The following is a 25599-nucleotide window of genomic DNA, read 5'->3' on the forward strand; positions in this document are numbered from 1 at the left end:
CGTCATTCGAAAACCCGTTACAAAAGTAGTCGCTACATTTCCGCCACTGAGTTTTAAAACAAAAAAAACACGCAATTAACGTAAAGAATCAACGTAGGCGTTAAAAAAAAAAAAAAAAACTTACCAACTTCATCGACCGTCAATATTTCCCGTCACATTTAAAGGAGCTCCGCTTCAGCAACAACAAATCGCACCGTGAAACAGGAAGCAGTTTGAGTGGCACCACCGGAAGCCAATAGGAGGAGAGAAAAGTTCAGCGGGGGAGTTGTCGCAGCCAATCAGAGCGCTTGTGGGCGTCACCGGGACTCAGGGAAATTCCACAGTTCTTCACAGGCCCCACACGCACGTAGGAAGTTGTTACACACACACACACACACACAAAACACACAAATTAGCGGTTCTACTTTTTTTTATTATTTATTATTTATAAATAAAATAGAAAAAATATAGAGAACAAGTCTTCACATTCTCACATCACATCATCCCTCATAGAAACACATATTTAATGAGCAAGGAGGAATATTCTGTATGCACTCATAATATTACAGAACTCTACCCCCCTTAACAAATACAATTTAAAAAGTGCAAACAGTCACATGTGCATTATCAGACATTTCATGGCTCAACATATCATTCTTCCTGTATTGGTGTAAATGTATTACAGAATCTTTATAATGTCAGGTTTGGGCAGCGTTAGATCAATAAAGTTGCAGAACATCTCCAGCTTCAGTCATGATCGGTCAGACAAACTGGTTCCCAGCCAGTCTTGGCTTAAAAAAAAACCAGCATCTCTTACTTCATGTTTGTTGGATTTGCAAACTTTAAACCAAGGGATTCCCCCTCTACAGGCTGATGCATTTGAATAATTTAAATAGATCTGAGAGGGTGCAACGATCCGCAAAGTTACCAGAAGTGCCATGAATTATCATGGGACCTCTCTGCTTTATCTCGTCTTAGACACAGACATGATATTTTTCTCCCAGTGAATATTTTGTACCTACATACCCTGTAAAACCTACCTACTCTGTCGGTAGTTTAGTGAAAACACAATGGAGCAAAGTATATTGTCAATAACATAAACAGCACAGCTATTCTTCTTGTGATTCAGCCGGGTTAACTGTGCCAAACATTATCAATAATATTGCATGTTTTCAGAATAAAACAGTTTAAAGTGTGCGACTGGGACTCAACCCACATACAGTACAGATACAGTTAAGAGTCAGCAACGTGGTCAACCCCTGAACGGTCCGTGAGTTAGGAGCTTTAAGTTGCCAGTTGCGGTCTCATGTCTTCATTTAATCGGTCAGGATTTTATTTAGTGTCTCATCCTCAAGACGAAGGGGCAGATGCGAATGATCCGTCGGGGCCCGTGACGACCCGTGCGTTCCTTCCTTCATCTCTGTTTTTTTTAGCGATGAGTCAGTGCAAACGCTGGTGCGAAGTATTTTCACAGTCAAGTCATTGTGTTCAGCTCTGTGGCTGCCAACAACCACCACCAACCCTGCTCCGGTTCACCACCATCAGTGGTGACACAATTGTGAGGCCTCTGCAGCTCGTGTTTGAGTAATAAAGTTGAAGTTTGAGTCAGTATCGGATCAGAACTGAAAGGATGACTGTTCTGTGTTAATAAAATAAGTGGTGAGCTCCCCTTTGCCCTTGACTTGGACGACTCCTCTGCGGGTGACGCTGTAGCCTAAACTCTGGACCACGTCGGCCGTCTCCTCCGTCACCTGGGGAAAAGAAACAGACGGAAAGAATCAACTTTTTATCCATTAATCCACCTAACTAGTCGTTATGAGCCTTAAAATTGCTAATTGTGGCTTTAATTTCTAGTAAATTTATGATATTTGTTTTTATAGCTTTTTCCTTTATAGTGATACAGACAAGAAAAACAGTGTGAGATTGGTTTTCCCCCGGTTTTCTAATAAACAAAACATTCAGAGACGGGCATTTCATACAGAAAGAGGATGTGGTATATGCGTTTCAGTATCTCTGTCTCTGTCTCTTTTTCTCAGACCTGGATCTTGTCCAGCACTCCTGTGCTGTCCATCCTGCTGGCCACGTTCACAGAGTTCCCCCAGATGTCATACTGCGGTTTATGAGCTCCAATCACTCCAGCGATCACTGGGCCGTGGTTTATTCCTGTGCGTAAACAACAGAGAGAGAGGGGCTGGTCAGAGGGAAGGGCTTCTGTGTTTTCTTTGGTGGTTTATCTAACAATTTTATCTTCAATTTTGTCTTTAAAAATGCATCTGTGCAAATAAAATTAAAACAGGAAACGATGCACAGGCGACAACAAAACATTAAAGATAAAATCGTGAATTTTATTTACAATTTAAAAACTGCTTTTAAAATGTGCTGTTATTCAAATTCACTACATACTGGAGGAAATGGACAACTCATCTGGAATAAGTGGTCCCTCATCACAACAGGACACAGTTAGCATTTACTAATGTGATTGTTGTTTTGTGTTTTGTTTTGTTTGAGTACATGTGGTACTTTATGCTTTATGATATGAAGGAAAGACTGTGGGTAAATAGAACTAAAAGAACTGAAATGTCTTTAAAACCTGGACCTAGCCGTCATATTGATTCATTTTCCCCCTGTGTATTTGATTTTCTCCGCCTGTGCCTTTTTTAATGTTCTTTTTTTCTCTTTCTTCCATATATATTATACAACTTCTTAAAAATAAAGTAAAAAAAAGTGCAGTTATTCGACAAAGCAGGTGCAGACAAACTCACCGATCCGTAGCTTGAAGCTGTTAAAAGAGTGGGTGTTGATGCACTCCAGTTTGTTCATTAGAGCCATTGCAAACTCCACCATGGCACGAATGTGACTGTAGGACGTCTCACAGTTCTGCAGGGGGAGCCAGAGATCAAGTTGTTCATTCCCATCATGAGGTGAAGCAGTACTACTTGTTGAACAGGATTGCTACTGTACACATTTTCCTTTTTAAACAGCAAATCAATACTTTAATGCAAAGATATACGTCTCTTTGGTGCAATTTGCATAAGCTACCTTTGAATTAAACGCTTGCTCACCTTTCTGTCATCTCCTGGAGGCGAGTGCCTCAGACCTGCGGCGGCCATGTAGGTGCTGCCGATGGTTTTAATTTTCTCCACTGACGAGAACTTGGGCTTGGACAGAAGCTGTGTGACAGAAATATGAGGAAGAGATGCGAATGAATGTAAGAAAAAAAAAAAAAGTGAGAGAAAAATGTTCAGGCCCGAGGACAGAGACAGAGTTGAACAGATTGCATATTTGTTCCTCATACCTCATCAAAGTCTGATATGATCTCGTTGAGGAAGCGCAAACACTCCAGACCGTCCCTGTTGGCGCTGCTCTCGCTGTAAAACTCTTTGAACTGAGGCACCGAGGCGAACATCACACACACGCAGTCGTACGATTGGCTGTACAGGTCCTGGAGAGGAGGGTTTTAAAAGGTTAAAAAAAAGAAAGAATATAATGTGTAAAAGTTGAAACAGCAAACAGAGAGGCAGAAAACTAAAGGCTGTCTTCACACGACAGGCCTTGATGTCCAGTTCTGATTTGTTGTTGCCTATCTCTGACTGTGTCGTCTGTTTACATGTTCTATTGAAGTGACCCATATCTGATATCTGCATTTACACCTGCTCTGCTTGCGTAAAACGACCCGCATGCGTAGACATGGTTGGCTACCAATGATTTAGTTCCACTTATAACAGGGGGCCTGACAATATCCAATATTATGCGTTTTTTCCACGTTTACATGTTCATGTTGGGGTGTTTTCACACCTATCTCGTTTGGTCCGGACTTTTGGACTTTTCTGTTTGATCCGAACATGAATTCCAGGTGTGAAAGAACCCAGGTTCGTACCTTTTGCAGTGTGAAAACAACTTTTTTGTATGGTTCGGATTTGTGGTTTTGTTTTGTTTTGTATGGTTTTTTTTCCTTCTTCTGCTCTTGATTTACGGTACAGGAAGTTATGTCACGCTGACCAGCTGACTCAGCGAAAGAAAACTAGCCTAGCAGCGAAAATAAAACAATATCTATATATAGACGTTCTATATGACAAAATGAGCTGCCGGAGTACAAGAGGAGATGAGGAGAACAGGAACAAAATACAATGTAACAGAACCCGGACCTTGGTTCGGACTTTGAGGTGTGAAAACGCCCTTACAGATCCGATATGTGCAGACTTGAGGGGAAAAAAATCGTAATTGGGCCACTTGAACCTTGAACAGCATAAATTTCCTGGGATCACTGTAACGTACCTGGTTTCGAATGGTTTTGCCGATGAAGAAGCAGGCGACGTGCAGCGGCAGGACGTTCTGCAGGAGGAGCTTGTTGACGTTCTCCATGGTCTCCATCTCCTCCCTCTCCGATTTGAAACATCGCTCCAACAGGAAGTCGACGCGGCAGCCGAGCTCGTCCTAAAGGATAGAGAGAGAGAGAAAGAGAAAGACAAGAGTCCAACTATTTATCAAAACATCCAGGAAAAAACATTTTTAATTTATATGGAAAATCTTCCAGCACACCAGGTTGACTAATTCCCTGTATTGGACCATCACTTGGTATTTACTTTACTTTATTTGTTCATTTGGATGGGACAGTGCACATTAATGAACATATAAAAACATGTAAATGTGCCGGATTATAGCAGCAATGCTAATTTCCATCCGGAGTCCCATAGCATGAAAAACAGTACAGTGAATACACATAGTAATATACCGTAGGCTAGACAACATAATAATGCAGACAACAAGAAGATAACAAGACGACTATAACGAAATAAAACATTGACATTTTGACAAACACTTCATGTTTGATCCATGAACAGTGACCGAATATTGAATAATGTATTTTATTTATTCATTTTTCCCCACTTTCTATTGTCCTGTCATTGTACAAAACATTCATTTCATTTTGACTTTGCCACCTTGTGGATATTGACTTTTAATTTAGTCTTGTCTGTAACATTGATCCTGAAAAAAAAATCAAAATAAAATACTAAAAAAACAAACAAAAAAACATCCAGGAACAAGTGATTTCGTAAATTCGGATGAACTAACAGATGTACATGAAGAAATACACACACACCTGTCTGGCCAGTATGAGGCACACGATATAGAAGATGACCAGCCAAACCCCGGACATGATCTGAGGGTCCTTCAGCACGCCCGGCCTGCAGCGAAACACACAAACATTCACAGACTTAGAGCACAAACTCCCACATTATCAAATTGCCATCACCCTTTTTTTCCTTCCATTACATAATTCCTGTGATAAGCTTGTCTCTCTGTCTATCTCACAGTGAATGGATCATCCCTCCCCCTCCTCCTCAGGCCTCTGTCTACAGAAAAAAACCTCCTGAATAAATGATGGTGACCTGAAACTCCAGACAAGGACTCGCAATCTGGCGTGTAGAGCGGCGGAACAAAAAAAGGCGGGAAACGTGACACCTCGGCTGAGTGTGTGATGACTGCGGAGAGCGGTGGATGAATGTGGATGAATGGAAAGTGAACTTTAAGGGGATTACTGAGAACAGCATCAACACACGTATTTATTCATACCTGCACATGTTCAAGCTCATTACTGTCATGATGCGCACAGTCACTGTTTTAATTCAGTGAATATACAATGATTAAAGATAAATTAACTTAAATTCTGTGCTGTTTTCATTTTTTAAATATTTTTTTTATAGTGTATTTGGTCTATTTCTCTCCAGATATTTTGTCTAGTGGCGCCGAAAATAATCGTTTCAAAGATGCTTCGAGATTCTTAATGGGACGATTCTGAATCGATGCAGTTTTGTCACATAATCGATTTTTAAACTCAAATAATTCATTCAGGTTTTATGATGTTGTGACAGTGATTTATTTTATTTTATTTTAAAGCACAAGGGCAAGATTTACATTTTGTTTTTGAGAAGGGTTACGTAAGAAGTGCACCTTTAAGCAGACTTTTCCTTTTCTTTGTGTTTTCAGACTCCAAGGAAGCTGCTGTATTATTGTGGAAATGCATTGAAATGATATTTTCTATTTAATTTTATGTAAATAAAAATGTATAATATGACTGTTTATGTTAATTAATAAAAAAAAACCATTTGTGTGGCAACATAGAAAATTGAGGATGTGATGCATTGAAATGCATCGTATAATCGAATCGAACCGAATCGTAGACTGGTGAATCGTAATCAAATTGCATCGTGAGGCCAGTGAAGATGCACACCACTAGTTTTAGGGCTGGGACGATATGCTTTTCTCCCGATTCGATTCTTCTACGATTTTTTGGATGCCGATTCGATTTAAATTGCGATTCTACGATATTGCCGATTCTCTCGATTTTTAGTCGCATTTTTAACATTTATCTGCACACAAACACTGTAGGAGCCTATAAATTAACATACTCCATTATAAAATGAACTTAAACCCTTTTCAAAGCCTGTACTCTCTGTATGTAAAAGAGGCTAACAAATACACATTGCACAATATTTAAAAAAATTCAAAAAAAAAAATTTCAAAAATTCAAAAAAAAAATTTTTTTCAAAAAAAAATAAATCGATTTTTGAAAAAAAAAATCGATTTAAAAATCGTCAAAAAAGATATCGCGATATCTATGTGAATCGATTTTTTCTCCCACCCCTAACTAGTTTTGTGTGTTTTTATATTTTCCACAGAAGCTCCACAAAGTATCAGAACCCGAACCCTCGCTGCTTCATCTTCAAAGTAACGCTCAGCAACGTGAAACTACTACACCGGACCTCTCTTAAATAATAAATGTCGTTACATTTGCCGTGTCACTCACTTTGTGGTGTTGTTGTAAAGCAGGTCAACGAGGCAGGCGGACCTCGGGGCGTAAACGTGGATGAAGAGCGCCAGGTAGACGACCACAGCCAGCGTGAGCAGCAGCCCCTTCACCGACAGACACGTCCTCACGAACACGATCACTCCCAGCATCGCCAGCAGGCAGCAGTACAGGTAGTACTGGGAGTGTGAAGAGAGGCGGGCGGTGGAAAAAAGACAGAGTATGTAAGGTTTAAGACAAATTGAAACCAAAATGGTAACCCTTCAATTTACTTTAGTTCATTTTTATGTTTCAATGTACAGCACTTAGGCTTTGTGAAATGTGCTATATAAATAAAGTTCATTGATTGACTGAAATTTACAGTGGTTATGTCAAGAAATGGCTAAGAAATAACAATTAATTGCGTAGTAATTTCAAGATATAGTCTAGAAATGACAGTCAATTTCATAGTAATGTTATGTTTTTCATAAAGGCAAAAGATTACACATGCTTTTCATGCTTTGAATTTTTTGGGAAAAGCCAGAATTTTTCTCCACCAAGTCCTTGAAATTGACCGATATTTTTGTTCTACACAATCAATCGATATTTCTTGGCTATATTTCTAGATATTACTATGAAATTGACCGTTATTTCTGAGCTATTTCTACACATTATGACGTAATTAATTGTTATTTCTTGGATATTTCTTGACATAATCATGTAATTAGCGACCTGTAAATTAAAGGGTTACCACTAAAGTAAAGTAAATTAATATATAAACAAAGCATCACTATAGATTTCATTGAACAAATGTGAAGACTTATGGGTAAAATGTTCCTTTAGAGCAGCGGTTCCCAAACCTTTTAGGCCATGCACCCTCTTTTACTTTCTGACCTAGCTGACCAATGCCCAGCACATTAAAAAATAAGGTCTATTTATCAATTGCATTTTGGAGTCTTTTTTACATTTTTATTTAAAAAATTTTTTAAAAATCAAAACGATTTCTTAGAACGTTTTTAATTCAGGTTTGCAAATAATTTTCTTGAATTCTACTATTTACACTGTAAAAAAACGATTAGTTATTTTTGTTATAGTTATTTATTTATTAGTAAAATATAACACCATAGCATCGTCATCACCCTTTTGCAGCTTGCACACCACAACTTTAGAGATACTCACAGGCACGGTGTGAAGTTTGAAACCTTCCAGCTCCGTCGTGTTGGTGATATTCCCACAGTTGTCTCCTGGCAGGAAAACCTGAAATTAAAAAACAAAACAAAAACAGTGTGATCAGAGAGGAAGGGGGAAAAGCAGAGAAAGAAAAAAATACAAAGAGAATAGTTTATATATATTATATATGGAATGAGGGGAAATAAAAGAAAAGATGATGGTACAATAAAAGGAACGGACCATGTTGAGGAACGCCATGAGAAGAGTGATGAGCATGCAGACAGCGACCACGAACAGCCGCAGCGCCACCCTGTTGGAGACGCCGCGGGACAGTCCTGAGATCCACTGGACGCCCACAGGGATCTTGGTGCGCCACTTCTGCAAACAGAAAACCATCCAAACACAAATTATAACACTGTAATTAATATTCACTATATTCTGTCCTGTTTGTCACATGTCAAACAAAAAAATGTATTCCTCTGTGTCGCACCACCAACTAAAATAATAACGCATTTCATTTATAGGCACCTTTCAAGACTCTCAAGGTCACCTTACAATAAAAAACAGTTAAAAGTATTATTACTATTGTTAATATGTATCTATTCCTTTGTTATAAAAACGATAAAATGTTCATCTTGAATTCATTTTGACATACAGACATAAATTTGTTTTGGTTCCTTGTGTTTTCTATTTAATAGCTCCTGTTTGTTTACCTCCAAGTATCCGGTGAAAGCGATGGACATGAGCAGCACGAGCACAGGGAAGGTCGCACCGTAGGATACTGCCAACTCAAAGTTCCTGGGAGGGAGTGAGAATTTATACTTTACTCATTTCACTGACTTTATTAACTCCTTGTCTCGTAAAGTTTGAACATATTTGTAACTAATAATGTCAAAGTGACACCCACTTTACAGAGACGAGCATCTGAACGGCGAAGTTCGTAACGAAGATCAAAGCTATGCAGCTTATCGAGTGGTGCAAACCCGTCACCTCTGAAAGGCGGAACTGGATACACACACACACACACACACACACACACAGGTATTACTACATTGTTTCTGTGCCCTTGTTATTTTTTTTTTTGTACCTACATCCAACCAAGCGTGACGCCCGTGATCTCAGGAACCCAGAAGACGACTTTACCTGTTTCTCCAGACTGACGTCATTAAACAACAGGGTCAGACAGTTCAGCTTCTTCGCTCTCCTCCTGACAAAACGAAACCACAGAAAAAGAAGAAATCAGAGGAGAAACAGTTGGAATCAATAAGTAAAAAAGTGTATAAACACATTAATTTTTACTGTTGGTGATAGTAAAACTTACCCTGCAATCTCCAGTGGGTCCAGTGATCCTGTGACACTATTAGCTACAACCAGACTGGGACAGAAGAAAAACACATGAGACAAAAATAAGGACAGAGCATCAAATGTTGGTCTTCATTCAGTATTCTTGTTCTACTTGAGTTAATTATTATGGTTTTAATACATGTGGGAACCTACCCGTTGGGGTTGTTCTGAGAAATTAGTCTCTCCTGAAGCAAAAAACACACACACACATACACACACACACATGATCAATATGAGAGCTTTAAAATGCACAATACAATACAATTATAGAGTCTATAGCTGAGGACACACATTTAGGCTCATGTGCCACTTGCAAACACTTTTGTGAAGTGGTGTATTTTTTCATAAAAATCTGACGATGTACAGGAAAATAAATCTGGACTCAAATGTGGAATACGTGTATTCACTTTTGCAATGCTACACTATGTTTCTTAACAAATTTTTACATCATTTGTCATATTATTTAGAAAAAAAGTGGTGTTTTGAGGCTGTGTCCCGTTCAGTATTGCCAAATTAATTCAAATTCGAATAAAGAAATACAGCAAAAAATCTATTTTCATTCAATGTTTTCAGAGGAAAGTTTTTTTTTCTTAAATCCACTGTAGGTGGATAAAATATTTACATTTATCATTCTTTTGTGGTTACACCATTTGACGTTTTCAGGGCTTTCAGTCTGACTTTTGTTAAAAATAGTTCAAATTTCATTTCAAATGACACAAAACCAACATGAATACAAAATGTACATTTAACACATCTGATGCATGTTTTTAAGACATTTTTTAAAAGACATTTCTCAATTGCGCATGTTCCTAACCCCTTATTCATCACAGACCCATATAGTATGTATATGTCCAGGTATTTGTATTTAGGCACCACTCAGTGTGTAGGAGAAACCACTTAAACGACAAACACATACCACGTTGAGCTCCGACTGGTTCATGAAAGCGCAGGCCGGCATGTTGGGCTTGTTGGAGGACGAGGCGTCAGGGTGGCTCAGGTCAGCGAAGGGGTGGATGGTTTTCCAGGACTGCAGGTACTGAGACATCCGGACCGACGCCCGCAGCCGGGACTCGCCCGACGCAAGAGAGTTGGCCTGAAACAAAGATAAAAGATTGTTTTATTGTTTTTTCTCACCGAGGAACAGAAATTTATTAAGTCCTGTTCCAATTTTTTCTTAATAAATCAGCATCTCTACACATAGGCAGCTATTTCCTGTCCAGTTTCAATTGAATTCACACATCGTTCTGCTTAATGATCACCTGGATCAAATTATATTCAATGAGGAGAGTATAAAAACCACTGCTGTGATTAAAAGTGTGGGTTATTCCACCAATGTTGATTTCTGAACTCTTCCTAAGTTGAAAAAATTTGTTGTGTTGTGTTGTTTTGTTTAAAAATGAAAGTAAACTTGTTTTCTTTTTTTCCATTTTTAAACAAAACAACACATGCAACTAATTTTTGTTCATTTTTGAAAAATGAACTTGTTTTCTAAGCGGAAGACGATGGATGGATGGATGGACTTGTTTTCTTTGCATTACTCGAGGTCTGAAAACGCTTTGACCAGTCGTAATTTTCTACAAATAAATGCTCTAAAAGACAAAATTTTCATTTCAAATTTGAGGGAAATGTTGTCAGTCGTGTGTAGAATAAAACCAAAGTGTTCATTTTACTTAAACGTATATCTATAAATAGTAAAACCAGAGAAACCAAACATTTTGAAGTGGTCTTTACTGAAGTGGTCGATACGATACATCCACACACTTTCAGGAAGATGTGGATAGAAGGATTTAGTTTAACATTTTTGCACACAAACACACTGACCGATTTGGGCCTCCTGGAGAAGCTGCCCAGCTTGTGGGGGTCAATCACCAGGTAGGTTTTCCTCCCTTTAAGGAGGGGATCCCGACTCCCCCCGTCCCCCTCCTCCACTTGGTACGCTCCGTTCAGGTGCTGCAGCGTCTCCTCCGTGATGTGCACTCGTCTATTTATAGTGACAATAAAGATACAGGTTAAATAAAAAAACAGGAAATCAGTCGACAGAAACCCACGTCATGCTTTTCGCCCCATCAGGTTGAAGTTGTCGGACTCACTCGGGGAGACCGCCAGACTCCATGTGATTGGCCAACGTGACATCATGCGACCACACGTCGTACTGCCACTTCTGCAGGCCGATCACGCCAGAGAGCACGTTGCCGGTGTGGACGCCCACGCGCATGCTGATCTCAACACCGGTTGCCTCACGCAGTTTACTGCAAAAATATGGAAGTTATTTGAGATTTAGTTTTATTTAATAGTGCTTAACTTAATATTGTTAGGGCAAAATAATATTTTCTTTCTTTATTGTTGCTTTATCTCCTTTCTTTCTTTTTTAAATGTTTTTATTTTATTTATATGTTCCTTCTTTTTTTGTGAAGCACTTTGAGCTACAATAATTATATGAAATATGCTATATAAATAAAGTTTATTATTATTATTTATATATTAACTCCAGACAACAAGAAAGGATGTTTAGTGACGTGAAGATGAAGGATTTATCTTGAAATAGCTTTCTGTTACATCTCAAATCAGAGCAATAAAACTGATGCAACAGAGACAAATATTTCCACATTTAATGTCGACAGTGCAAACACAGTGCAACCTCTGAAAATTTGCACTTTATTCATCCCCTAGAGGGAGAGTTCAGTCTATGGAAATACAACAGTGTTTTTCCTTTTTCTGTAACTGTGGTTTCAGCTGTACAGGAAAGAGTAGGGAAATAAAAATGTCACGAAGCTGCACGAGGAAGTTGTACAGGGTACAGTGAAATCAGATGCAAATCGAGAGCACTGAGTAGCTTTTATATTTGTGGTTGGAAAAAAAAAAAACCAAAGGTCACGCCACGTGGACGAGCCCTTCCTCACAAAAAAAAACAAAGGGGTTGTGTCTGATAAACTGACCTGATGGCGGTGCACATGTCCAGCCCCATCTGAACGCAGTTCCTGGCGTGGGAGGGGATGGGGTCGGGCAAACCGGAAACACAGTAGTAGCAGTCGCCCAGGATCTTAATACGAAGACATCCGTTCTCCTAGGAGAGACGGAGGAGAGGGAGAGGAGGTCAGACGTGGAGTTCAGAGCTTTTTTTAGGTAACCCTTTAATGTACGGGCCGTTAATTGTGTAATGTTTAGAAATAGCCAAGAAATAACAAGTAATTGCATCATAATGCCAAGAAATAACGGTCAATTTCATAGTAATGTTGAGAAATATGGCAAAGAAATAACGATTGATTGCGCAGAAATGGGAGACCACCATATAACATCACTTTGAGGAAACGAAAATATAAAGAAGATTGCGTAGAAATAATAAATAATTAAAGATTATTGAATAAAATAAATGAAAAGCATGTGTAATCTTTTGCCTTTATGAAAAACATGACATTACTATGAAATTGACCGTTATTTCTAGGCTGTTTCTTGGTATTATCACGTAATTAACAGCCTGTAAATTAAAGGGTTAGACTTTTTTTTTATGATTTTTCATGATTCACATGTTCATTAACATAACAATTCACCATCCTCTTCCATACAATTGAATCACACCTCCGTAATATAAGAGATGAAATCTGAAAACAATGAAAACAATGCTGGGTTGCGCCTTTAAAACATCTATACAAAAGGGGTAAAAAGGGAAAAAAAAATGGGGAAAGAAGGGGCATAAAACTTAGAATTAGATAAAACAAAACTGTTTCATGAGGTTTTACACTGAGATGATGTGAGTTGTATTTTCACCTTGGCTATGCTGTCGAACCTGCCAAAGAGCTTGTTGAGCACAGCGACCAGTTCCTCGGGAGAGCAGGTACTCGCCAGCTTCGTGAAGCCCACGATGTCTGCGTACAGGATGCTGAACAAACACACAAACACACACAGAATGACACAAATATACAATAAGTATAGACGGATATACAAAATGTCTACACACAAGTTTAGAGAGAAGTGCATCTCGATAAATTAGATGACTCCCAAACGATGCTGTATGCACCTCCTGTGGTGCGCAAGCTGCTGCTAGAGGCTACGTGACATGGAAAAGGGTAATAGAGACGCTGTGGTGTTATATTCTACTTATTAATAAATAACTCAAACATTATTCCAATAGGGTTTTCACAGTGTAAATAGTTAAATTCAAGAAAATCATATGTAAACCTGAGTTAAAAATGTGTTAATAAAAATAAATGAATTTTAAAAAAAGGACCCCAAACCAGTTTATAAATAGACGATGCCTTTTTTTAAACAATGTGTTGGGCATTGCAGGTGCGTTAGCTAGGTTGGAAAGTAGAAACGGCTGCACGGCCTTAAAAGTTTGGCAACCGCTGAATTAGAATATCATGGAAAAGTTTATTTATGTCCGTAATTCAATTCAAAAAGTGAAACTAATACATTATATAGATCCATTACACACAGAATGAAACATTTCATGTCTTCATTGTAATGATTATGGCTTCACATATAATATTACAAAAAAAAAAACCAAAAAAAAAAAACATTTTTAATATGGAAATGTTGGTATTTCTGAAAAGCATGTCCATCTTTATGCACTCAGTACTTGGCTGTGCTGTTTGACTTGAACTACTGGAAATGGACTTTTCCATGATGTTATAATGTATTGAGATGCACCTGTAGCTTATGGAACCACATGATAAACCAAACCAGGTATTGATATGTAAAAATATACATATAATAAGTTAATTTTATACATTTCTGTCATTAAAGCCGACAATGCGACCGGTGTGAGCGTCACCTGACGTCTTTGTGCTGCCGTATGTAGAGGCTGTGGAAGTTGTGGAAGTTGGCGTCGTTCCCCTTATCGCTCTTGGGCTTGGACAGCCGGTTCACCACCTCCGTCCTCAGCTCCATAGCGATGTAGCGTGGCAACACGGACAGGAGGAGCTGCTCCTGTTGCCGGGGAAATGGATAGGACAGAGGAGGGAGGGGGAGGAGGGTTAAAATGTGTGTGTGGATGAGGTCTCGCCAGGACATTTTACTGTCTGACGGAGGTGGCGATCTGTCGGAGAAGAGGCCGTAAAAAGAAATGTGCGGCCTCCTCCTGGCAGCGATGCCTTGTTTACTCAGCGGATCACGTTTCATCTATTTGTTTACTTGCTGTGGGACTAAGTGTGCATTTGGCTTTACCTATTCTATTGCTGCCTGCCAGGCTTCAGACGAGTGAATGATTAATCCATTATTGACCTAATAACCAGAAAAGCATACAGTAACCAAACCCAGGCCGTCCAGGTAAAGAGCCTGATAATGAGAGCGATTACATGTAATGATTTTAAAATGAATAAGCTCTACAGAAGAGAAAAGGCCGGGATTTTAAAGGCATTGAACTGGAAAGTAATTGAGATTTAATTGACTGTTTAGGTGATGTGGGTCAGATAATGTTCGGTTTTCTTCTCTGTAACTAAAGGGACATGTTGGACGAAAGAAAAACATTAATGGATTAAAACTGAAGCAACGATAAATGGATGGTGTATGTATGCACTTTGAATAGTACGACATTATACTATGATGTAGGTGGAGATGTACATTGTGATTTTAAAGGGATAGTTCAACATTTTGGCAAATTGGCCCAAATGCCATAATCCCTATAGTCATAGCAGTAGGTTTGTTACCTTTAATTGTCGGTGCAAGCTGTTTTTAGAACGGCAGAGCAGAGTCGCAAGCTGCTCAGAGCTACGCTACGGAGGCTCATGGGATTTCTTGGTTTCCCTCATCATACTCATCAAATACACAATCCAACAACTCCAAAACGCTCTGGTGGACAAGTTGTGACCTGCACATTCACCACGCTATGAGATAATAACAGAACGTTACCAGACGGAGTTGTTTTAGAGGTAAATTCATGCAAAACCGCTGATGTGCGTTCCCGTCTGGGGCTGTTTTCCGGCAAGCAGTCTCTGCATTTACCTCTAAAACAACTCTGTCTCATAACATTCTGTTATTATCTCATAGCGTGGTGAATGTGCAGGTCACAACTTGTCCACCAGAGCGTTGTGGAGTTGTTGGATTGTGTATTTGATGAGTTTGATGAGGGAAACCAAGAAATCCCATTAGCCTCCGTAGCGTAGCTCTGAGCAGCTCGCCGCTCTGCTCTGCCGTTCTAAAAATAGCTTGCACAATTAAAGGTAACGAACCTACTGCTATGACTATAGGGATTACAACAATGGGCCAATTTGCCAAAATGTTGAACTATCCCTGTATAACTGTAACACCCATGATGACCTCACGTTCTTTGTTTGTAAATTTAATGTAAATACATTTTTTAAAAAGTATTTTAAAAAAAAACTGTAGCAATGATGAAAAGTTTAACCTGCTGATATTTCTTTATTTCCTTCTGGCATCGTATGGCGCTGAACTCCTCTCTCTTCTGATTGGATATCCTGAGATCGTGCTCCGTCGTCCACAGGTGGAAAATCCCGATGCAGTTCACACACACAAACAGAAGTGCGTTCGCCACCAGCTGACGGAGAGAAAAGCAATGAAAGGGTTAAACCACGGTGATGCGCCATCATGACTTTGGATTTGTGTATGTTACATAAGAGCGAGAAAACAACACTCTGTTATTCACAAAGTCAGACAATCGGGCTCAGACCTTCTCTGTAAACCTGTGTAAATCATTTGCATTTTTTGCACAACCCACAAAACAGTATTGATGGGACTTCACGCAGTATTTGAATTTGTACATTTATTTTTTGGTACATGCAAAAGACGTACATTTCTCCTGATGGATGCGTCATTTGCAAATTATGACCTTAGATTTACATTTGTAGCTTTATTGGGCACAGCTATTGTTTTTTCACCAATAACAAACTGCACCACTAAAACAAGGTGAAACAAAAAAACACAACATAGGTTTTTGTAGTGGGGGATAGTGAGTTTAACTCTGCAAAGTGTGTTTTTTTTTTCCAAATGTAAACCTTCACCTGCACAGCGAGGTCCGGTGTCTCTGGGCTTGTGACGGGGACGTAGACGCTGATGATGATGATGTGCGAAACGCTGGTCCCGATGCCGACCATGAGGGCCCAGGCCAGAGACAGAGGCAGCACCGTGTAGACGCTCACAGACAGGAAGAGGAAAAACCCGACCTGAGGAGGTGAGAGAGACAACGAAGAAGAAGAGAGTCGGAGTTTAACAGGAGTAAAAACTCTACAAGGGTGTCAAAAGTTGAAATTGCACATATTTTTATCAAGAAATTTCAGGTTGTTCATAATATGTTTAGTAAAAGGATAGTTCGATAACTGTAAACATGTTAATAATGCACTAAAACAAAGGGAAAAATTCAAAGTTCTTAGGTTATCATGCTATTATTTTACTGGTCCGACCCATTTGAAATCAAATTGCGCTGTTTGCGGCCCCTGAAATAAAATGAGTTTGACGCCCCTTTGCTTTGAGATCCAAGAAAATGTTACCTTTTGTTCTTTAGAAATACTTTAAAGGGATAGTTCAACATTTTGGCAAATTGCCCCATTTCCATAATACCACGGAGTTGTTTTGGAGGTAAATGCAGAGACTGCTTGCCGGAAAACAGCCCCAGACGGGAAGGCGCATCAGCGGTTTTGCATGAATTTACCTCTAAAACAACTCTGTCTCGTAACGTTCTGTTATTATCTCATAGCGTGGTGAATGTGCAGGTCACAACTTGTCCACCAGAGCGTTTGGAGTTGTTGGATTGTGTATTTGATGAGTTTGATGAGTGAAACCAAGAAATCCCATGAGCCTCCGTAGCGTAGCTCTGAGCAGCTCACGGCTCTGCTCCGCCGTTCTAAAAATAGCTTGCACCGACAATTAAATGTAATGAACCTACTGCTATGACTATAGGGATTATGGCAATGGGCCAATTTGCCAAAATGTTGAACTATCCCTTTAAGGGAAAGTGTTTATTGGTGCTTATTTGAGTTTATTGATGACTAATGCTTGTCTTTTCTGTTTATCTTCAAGGTTATCAACCTATTCCAGTATTATGTCCTTTGAAACCACCAAACCTAAAAAACCATCTTCAAGAAAATAAAATCAAAGAATAAGAAGAATTGAGTTGAGTCTTTTACATCCCTCGACAACTGATGAAGCAGTTTTTCAAGTTTGGCCAGAGTTGTGGTCACAGAAAGCACACAGGACTTGACAACAACTAAAATAAAAGGTCGTCATTCTCTCTTTTTAACCTCCTCCTTGCTGTCTCACCTGCTCCCACGTGGTGACGGGTCCTCCGGTGAAGATGAAGACGATGGCGGTGATGTAGAGCGTCCCCCAGACGAAGAGGGCCAGAGCGCCGCCGCAGCGCCTCAGGACGGCCAGCCAGGGCAGACACACCAGCAGGACGGTGCTCAGACACAGCACCACGCCCAACACCGCCAGAGCGCCCACATGGACGTAGATGTCCTGCGCAAAGAACGACATGATCAGTGCACCAAATCCACATCTGTTTTCACAGTCACTCACTGATTTATCGTTTGATTGGTCTGTGGCAGTTCGTAATTCCGTCTGTGGTAGCTCCTTTAATTTACAGGCCGCTAAATATGTGATTATGCCAAGAAATAACAATTAATTGCATCATAATGTCTAGAAATATAGCCAAGAAATAACGATTGATTGCGTAGAAATGGCCCAAGAACTTGGTGGAGAAAAATTCTGGCATTTCCCAAAGAATTCAAAGTATTAAAAGCATGTTTAATCTTTTGCCTTTCTGAAAAACATGACATTACTATGAAGCTGACCGTTATTTCTTGGCTATTTCTTGACATTGTCACTGTAAATTATCAATCAATCAATCAATCAACTTTATTTAAATAGCACATTTACAAAACCACATTGGTAGCCAAAGTGCTGTACAATGAAACATAAAAATCGTTTAAAATTAAATTAAAGAGTTACCAAACCAGTCAATCGAACCTTCGAGACATCTCAATTAGCAGACAGAACAGCTGGGGAGGAAAGGAGCGCCTTATTGCATTGTCCTGTTAAGTATATTGCAAACCCGCCCGTCTGCTTCACACTAAGGAGAACTAAAATTAAACAGGCTTCATTCATCAGACATAAACACCTGGTGCCGTGTTCAGAAATCTTGCGTCTGCCACGTGAGGTGAAGGTATTTAGTCCTTTGACATTTTGTTTTTACAGTGTTTAAGGTCTCACCTTTCATCGGCCTAATAACCAGTTTGTGTCACATATACTAAAACTACTCATGTTCCCTAAACAAGATGCACATAACCAAGATTTAATGAAATACATCGAGGTACAGTATATGTGCGCACATACTTTTTCATGAATGTATATGTGTGTGTTTGTCTTGTCTGTTTAAAGATTGGGCACAAAGTATTTTGGCCTTTTATAAAATCCACAAATGTGGACACTACAGATAGTTTTGTTTCAGCTGCTGTTTGTCTTTTAAATAAGTTATAGTGCACTTTTTTTTACTCCTTTTGCTAGGTTTAGCTCATTATTTATGTATTTTAACTTATTTCAATCTTTTTTTTAATCTATTTAGTTTTTAACTTATTTACTGTGTTGTTTAAGTGTGTTTTTTGTGTGTTTTTTGTACTTTTAAATTGGGGTTACCCTCCTGCTGCAAAACAAATCTACCAACGGGGATTAATAAAGTAACTTGACTTACATCCAAAAAGTATTTTAATAATTAATGAAAAAGTCTGTTGTAACATAAGAAACATTTTCACAACTGTGCCAGCTCCTCGATCACAAACGTAGCGGTCAAGCTGTATTTTCTGCTCTAAGCGTGCTGCCTGGAGCTCAATATCCAGTTTACCACAGATTTATTTGTGTCTCTGATAGATAAGAACAAGAGAGAGATGACATGAGGTGAAGAGAGGAGGATGCAACAGAGACCCAACGAAAGTAGTAGCTGAAAGTATGGGAAAATGTAGTTGAATAGAGTTTTTACAACTTAATTCATATCTATTTTATGTTGCTGTGCTTTTATCTAACACTTTTCAACTATGAACAGCTTTTACAGGTCGGTGGTGGTGGCAGCTTCTTCATAAAACACGTCAGCTTTCACCTATAGCTGGTGACCTACATACGTCCTGCTTTCATATTTATAGCTGTTTAGTGTATGGATGAGAAGAAGTTATGAACACGCTTTATCATTGAGGCATGTGCTGAATGCTCTGGAGTTTTTGTTGGAAGAACAGGTTTGATGCTCTCCTTTCTTGACCCCCCACTGGAGCAAAGTGCTCATGCTGACAGGTGGAGTAGAGACCAACTATTTTGCTTCTTACTCCATAAAAAACTCAGAGTAGACTGCAGACTGTCAACTCAACAATAAACAGTGAGGCAAACGTCTGGACACCCCTGGTCAAAATCTCTACTAAAATGTGAACAGTTCAGCAAGTGGAAGATGAAATGATCTCCAAAAGGTATTAAGTTAAACGTGAAACACTCTTTTGCAATATTTAAAGCAATATCCGTGTATTATTTTTGTTTATGTAGTAGTCTATACTACTACTACTATATTGTTTACGATGTAAAGGAAATGTGTCATCTGTAACTTTCTGCCTTTTGGAGATCGTTTCATCTTCCACTTGCTTTAACTGTTCACATTGACAGAAATTTTGACCAGGGGTGCCCAAACTTTTGCATCTGCTTTTAGGCTTTCCAGTATGAGATCTTAATACGTTTCTATGGCACATACATCATTAAAAACAGAAAACCTTTTGGACTGATGGTCACACAAAACGGGACATTTAAAGAGTTTATAGATTCATCTCTGCAGCTCAGAGACCAGTTGGTTTGTTTTTGTCAAATTAACCACTTCAAAAATCTAATATGCTGGATTCCTGATTACATAAAATGGAAAAAAGCAGAAAATCCTCATATTTCAGACGCTGGGTAATATTTTGAACTTGTTACCTACTCAGGGCTCCAGACTGCCCCTACATGGAGGCATTTCACCCCTAAAATTTGACACAGTGCAAATACATTTTTAGATGTGTTCACATGTGTAAATTTGCTGTGTGTTTTATTAACACTGAAAGAATCTGGTATCTGTCATTCCAGGTGTCAGGCCAAAGTGTATGAGGATCACTAATGAAAAGGAAATGTGAATATTTGCTTTGCAAGTCGATTTACGCCTCCTTAAAGGGATACTTCACCCAAAATCAATAATTCACCAATTTTATACTCACTGTCATGCATTAAGGAAGTAGTGTTGCACCGATACCGATACTAGTATCGGTAAGGGGCCCGATACGGCACTAAAATGCTGGCATCGGTATCGGTGAGTAATAACAAATGACGCACCGATGCCATTTACTGATAACTAATATGAACGCTGCGCCTTGTGTCTTCTCTCGCCCGACACTCACTGCTGTGTGATCACACGTGTTCAGTGCATGCCAAGCCAGGCAAGTAAGGATGTAAACAATTAAATTAATTGCAGTTAATCAATCCTTTTCTAGGAGTTTTTTGTGAAATGTAAACAAGCAAAGCCGACATAACGTAGCCGGATCTCTATTTAAATGTGTGCAGCGCACTGAGCAGCGCACTGAGCACACACAGGGGAGAGAGGAGGTGAAAAGAGACAACAACACTGTTACCTGTTGTATACTGGCCTCAGGCTGTACCATCGCTAAAACACAGAGACCAGTGTGTAACGAGTCAAAAAGCCGCCGTCACTGAGCTGCCGTGTACGGGAGGATACTGTAAACCGACGCGGGTCCGGTGTGTTTATCAAAGCTTGGTCACCGTGCTGAGGCACCGGGTCGGTTTGAGCTGCGTTCAGGCTACAACTCCTCAGGCAGCTCAGTGTCGGCGGCTTTTTGACTCGTTACACACTGGTCTGTGTGTTAGCGATGGTACAGGCTGAGGCCAGTATACAACAGGTAACAGTGTTGTTGTCTCTTTTCACCTCCTCTCTCCCCTGTGTGCTCAGTGCGCTGCGCACACATTTAAATAGAGATCCTGCTACGTTATGTCGGCGCGGTCGCTACCGGAGCTTAATTTAAAAAAAATAATTTAAAAAAAGCGCTTGTTGCGGTGCAGCTGAGAGCAGCGGAGTTTCCTCTGCTGCAGCTGATCAGCTGACATGTGGTCAAGACGAAGCTACAGAGTAGACCTGTCACTGTCACAGGTGTCTCTCATCTCATCTCATTATTATAGGACTTCAACCTCAGAGCTCTGTCTTCAGACTGTCCTGACCTGTCCCTGAACATCACACATGGACAGCATGGAGCTGCCTGTGTGATTGTTACTGAGTTTATTAATGTTTACATCAGGCTGCGTTCAACCAATCTGTTTATGCTATTGTGATTTATGTATATACAGTAATCATTAGTGTAGTGGCAGGAAAGACCATTTCATGTATCAAATCTATTGTGTTGGTCAAGTCAGAGGAAAAATGTTTGGGGTGTTTTTACTGTTCATAAATGTAAAAATGGGTTACATTGGACCCTCAACATTATTTAAAGGTTAAGTAACGTGTTACTTAAACATTTTTACCAGGTAGGCAATAAAAAAATTCTACTGGATTATAGTATTAGAAGAAAAAAAGCTCTTATATATATTTTTTTTTTTCAAACGGTGTGGCATCGGTACGGTATCGGTATTGGCCGATACTGCACAGCCGGGTATCGGAATCGGTATCGGGGGCCAAAAAATGGTATCGGTGCAACACTACAAGGAAGGGTTTGGAGAACTTTCAGAGTCATCAAAACGCTTTTGTAGTTCCAGGGGGGGGGTCTGGCTGGCAATGGATTTTCATATAATGGCGGCAGAGAGAGCTCACTTTTGAATCGTCCAAAACACACACTATGAAACATCCAAATACCTCCATACTGCTCGTCCGTACTGACCCAAGTGTCCTGAAGCCGCCACATGAAAAAGTTGTTGGAAAAAAATTTATTTGATCTCTGTTTTTATCCTTGTTGTGGCTCTGTTGATGAGAGATTTGCTGCGAGATGTTCGTCGTTGTAAACCATTGGATGTATGATGTAAACACGGAAGAACATCTCGCAGCAAATCTCGTGCAGCCACTGGGAGCTACTGCTACAACAAGGATAAAAACAGAGATCAAATTAATTTCTTTCTAACAACTTTTTCATGTCACGGCTTCAGGACACTTGGGTCAGTACGGACGAGCAGTATGGAGGTATTTGGATGTTTCATAGTGTGTGTTTTGGACGATTCAAAAGTGAGCTCTATCTGCCGCCATTATATGAAAATCCCATTGCCAGCCGGACCCCCCCTGGAACTCCAAAAGCGTTTTGATGACTCTGAAAGTTCTCCGAACCCTTCCTTGGCATGACGGTGAGTAGAAAATTGGTGAATTGATTGAATTTGGGTCAAGTATTTGGGTGTCTTTCCGTCTTACCCTCCCTGTGGTGGGGATGAGGACGATGATGGCCACGCAGAAGGCCAGAGACAGCACCAGTCCCGTCAGCATGGCCGGCGTCTCCTCCACGCACTGCAGGAACGCTCGGTGCATCGCCTGGTAGCAGCAACACACCCCGTCCTTCACGCTCCGCTTGGACCTGTTGCTCTGCTTGTCCTCGTCTCCGTCTTCTCCTTCGCCGCCGCCGTCCTCTTGCCACCTGACGTCCATGTTCCTCCTGGTCTGGGAAACTCTGGGGGAAACGTCCGTGACGACGGGACGATCTGACCTGCTGCTCTGTGACTTTTCTTTTTTTGGTTTAACCTTGGAGTTTGTTTTGGACTTCCTGTCTTTGTCTTTTGGACGTTTCTTGCCGGTTTCGTTGGATTTCCGAGCGTCTAGACTCGGCCCGGGGGAGACGGGGTTTCCCTCGGGGTCGGACAACTCGTCGCCGCAGATGTCGGTGCTGAAACTGGTGCAGACGTAGCCGGGGCTGGACTTCATGCTGCTGTAGTCGGAGTCGCTGCAGCCGTTGTTGGTGTGAGACGAGCTGCTGCTGTTCGTCTGGAGCCTGTCGCGGAACGACTTCGGCGCCCGGGCGGCGTCCGGGTCCGAAGCCTGCAGGGTCAGCGAACTCACCGTGAGGGGTTCGAGGGCCTGCGCTGTTTTCACCACACCCACCTCTACGCCCGCCTGCGGTTCCCCGAGCGCATTCCCGTTCTTCGCGCCGTCATTCCCTTGCAATCCCTTGCTTTGCGCGGATTGTTTTACACCGTCATCTGTTGGTGTTTTACTGAGTTCGTCCAGCTCCAGGATGTTGCCTCTGGGGGCTTTTCCCTCGCCGTCGCCGCCGCTGGAGGCGACCACGATGTCTGGCACCAGAGACACATGTGGCCTCCCCTCGTCCTGGGAAGTTTGCGACTCCTCCGGCATCGTGACCTTTCGTCGGTGCGATGGATCTCCCCGTCTGTCAACTTGTCACTTTGGTTATCAGCTCGTCTACATGATAAATAAACACCTGAGTGGCGTTTACTTTTCTGTCTTCCTCCTTGGCAGGTGTTTCTGCAGCAAGTCTCTTCTGTTTTGAATAATCACAGCCAAAAAAAGATATAATCACAATAGATTATGATGATGCACGCGAAGGCGACGGTGGCATGTGCTCTGTAGATCCTTTAGGGTCCCAAAGATTGTTGTATAGTCTCCCTTGATGAGTGCTGATCCATACTGCATCAAACAGGAGGCTCACTGCAAAAACAAATATAGAGATTAAAGTTAGAAATAAAATGGCACAATGAGCATTTAGCATAAAACAAAACAAAAGAAAAAATATACTTTCTCTCTGATTTACATCAGAGTCGGAGTCATTTATTCACCATTTGCAGTAAAATCTGCAACTCTTTTGGAGTTGTTGGATTGTGTATTTGATGAGTTTGATGAGGGAAACCAAGAAATCCCATGAGCCTCCGTAGCGTAGCTCTGAGCAGCTCACGGCTCTGTTCCACCGTTCTAAAAATATCTTGCATCGGCAATTAAAGGAAACAAACCTACTGCTAAGCACAGTAATCATGTGCATATGCCATTTAGCTTCTCTTAATCATGTGACAGCGTCTCTCCCTCCTTTTTAAAAATCTTATTTTAGACTTTGCTGCTCTTATTCTCTGACATAAGTTTGTAACGGGTTGTGAAATATTGTTGTTATTGTATTATTGTTATTTTTTGTGCATGATGATGCGTGCTTGTGGTCTTGTGTTGTCTTCTGCTGCTGGTAACATTGTAATTTCCTGCAAAGGATTAATAAAGTATCTTTAACTTAACTTAAAACTATAGGGATTATGGCAATGGGCCAATTTGCCAAAATGTTGAACTATCCCTTTAAAAAACAAACATAGATCAATAATAATAAGACAGTTACATAAAACATAAAATAAGATAAGAAGGACACTACCTCCAGATAAAGGCCCACAATCGTCTAAAAACAAATACAAGTGCAAAACATTTGCCCTAAAACCGTTGATGAAAATACAAAGATTCTTTTTAAGTGTAGGACAGAGACGCGTCTGTGTTAAACACCATTTACAAAAAGAGCAAGAAAGAATCTATACTAGATAAATACTTCTTCAGCTCTGGCATTCTTTGTCACATCAAGTCACATAGTTTTAATGCCATTTTAATGACACGCTCCTTCCTGCCATTTCCCCATTAGGCTATGCAAAAAAACTTGTTAGTCAAGCTCGCAGGCTCTCTCCTCCGGCAGCGCACACACTCATATAACACACGTTCACGCTGTGCCACAGGTGTGTGTTGGAATGACCTGTCAAGAGTCGCACCCACTTCACATGAGAAACGCTTTTTTTTTTTCTCTTTCTCCTGTCACCACCTGCACTGAGTGGTTTTTTTTACTCTGATCTGCCTCTTCTCTGCTTTTTTCTTCTTCCCATTCATCCGACACTTATCAAAAAGAGCAAATTACTGTACAGATACAGACTGTACCTTTACAAAACGTATCACCATTACCTTCCTCATTCCCAAATGTCACCATTAAAATCCAGGATTTCAAAAAAATTTATTTTCCTCATCATCTGCCTCCACCTCTAGTGCAGGTACAGACCAGACACAACAGCTGAATCACAGGAAGAGATTAGAGATATCAACTCATCCCATTCATCCGTTCACCTTGATTGACTTTGCTCAGTGTGAACAGGCCGCGTCGTTTATAATAAAAGGCAACAATCTGGTTTCTTTTATACAATTTGACAAGAGAGGTACTGTGTGTGTGTGTGTGTGTGTTTTTTAAGGTCAAAACACTTGTGTGACACTGTGACAGTGCATTGATTGTTCTTGTGGTGTCCTTTCCCCCCCCCTGTCTGCTGGTTTCACTACTCTGTTCTGGCCGTCTGTGAGTGAAACACTTAGTGGAATAAAGAGGAGGGGGGGTTTCCAGACCGAACTCAGAGCTTTTTATAGATCC

The 25599-nt window shown here is 40.4% G+C and overlaps 1 protein-coding gene across 1 annotated transcript; it reads right to left on the reverse strand.

Moving 5' to 3' along the window:
• Positions 1-420: 420 nt before the first annotated feature.
• Positions 421-23631, reverse strand: LOC146968929 (adenylate cyclase type 4). Its single transcript, XM_085759528.1, has 25 exons — positions 22632-23631; positions 17492-17689; positions 16237-16398; positions 15624-15773; positions 14052-14206; positions 13046-13157; positions 12217-12344; positions 11371-11529; positions 11102-11261; positions 10197-10373; positions 9434-9465; positions 9258-9311; positions 9080-9143; positions 8844-8941; positions 8650-8734; positions 8177-8314; positions 7946-8023; positions 6788-6966; positions 5081-5165; positions 4255-4413; positions 3275-3421; positions 3042-3149; positions 2742-2856; positions 2018-2142; positions 421-1730 (listed from the first exon to the last, which is right to left on the reverse strand). Exons 1-25 carry the CDS (start codon positions 23562-23564, stop codon positions 1596-1598), a joined length of 3936 nt encoding a protein of 1311 aa, XP_085615654.1. The 5' UTR covers positions 23565-23631; the 3' UTR covers positions 421-1595.
• Positions 23632-25599: the final 1968 nt, after the last annotated feature.

This window comes from Trachurus japonicus, chromosome 18 (assembly GCF_045865225.1).
Source record: "Trachurus japonicus isolate A0001 chromosome 18, Traja_1.0".
Classification (NCBI taxonomy): Eukaryota; Metazoa; Chordata; class Actinopteri; order Carangiformes; family Carangidae; genus Trachurus; species Trachurus japonicus.

Excerpts from the sequence above, each read along its gene's own strand:
- LOC146968929 (XM_085759528.1), bottom strand. The coding sequence starts at position 23,564 with ATGCCGGAGGAGTCGCAAACTTCCCAGGACGAGGGGAGGCCACATGTG. Across the intron at positions 11,262-11,370 it reads GAGTCTGGCGGTCTCCCCGA|ACGAGTGCACATCACGGAGG; the intron begins GTGAGTCCGACA and ends CACTATAAATAG. Across the intron at positions 9,312-9,433 it reads TCTCAGAACAACCCCAACGG|TCTGGTTGTAGCTAATAGTG; the intron begins GTAGGTTCCCAC and ends CTTCTGTCCCAG.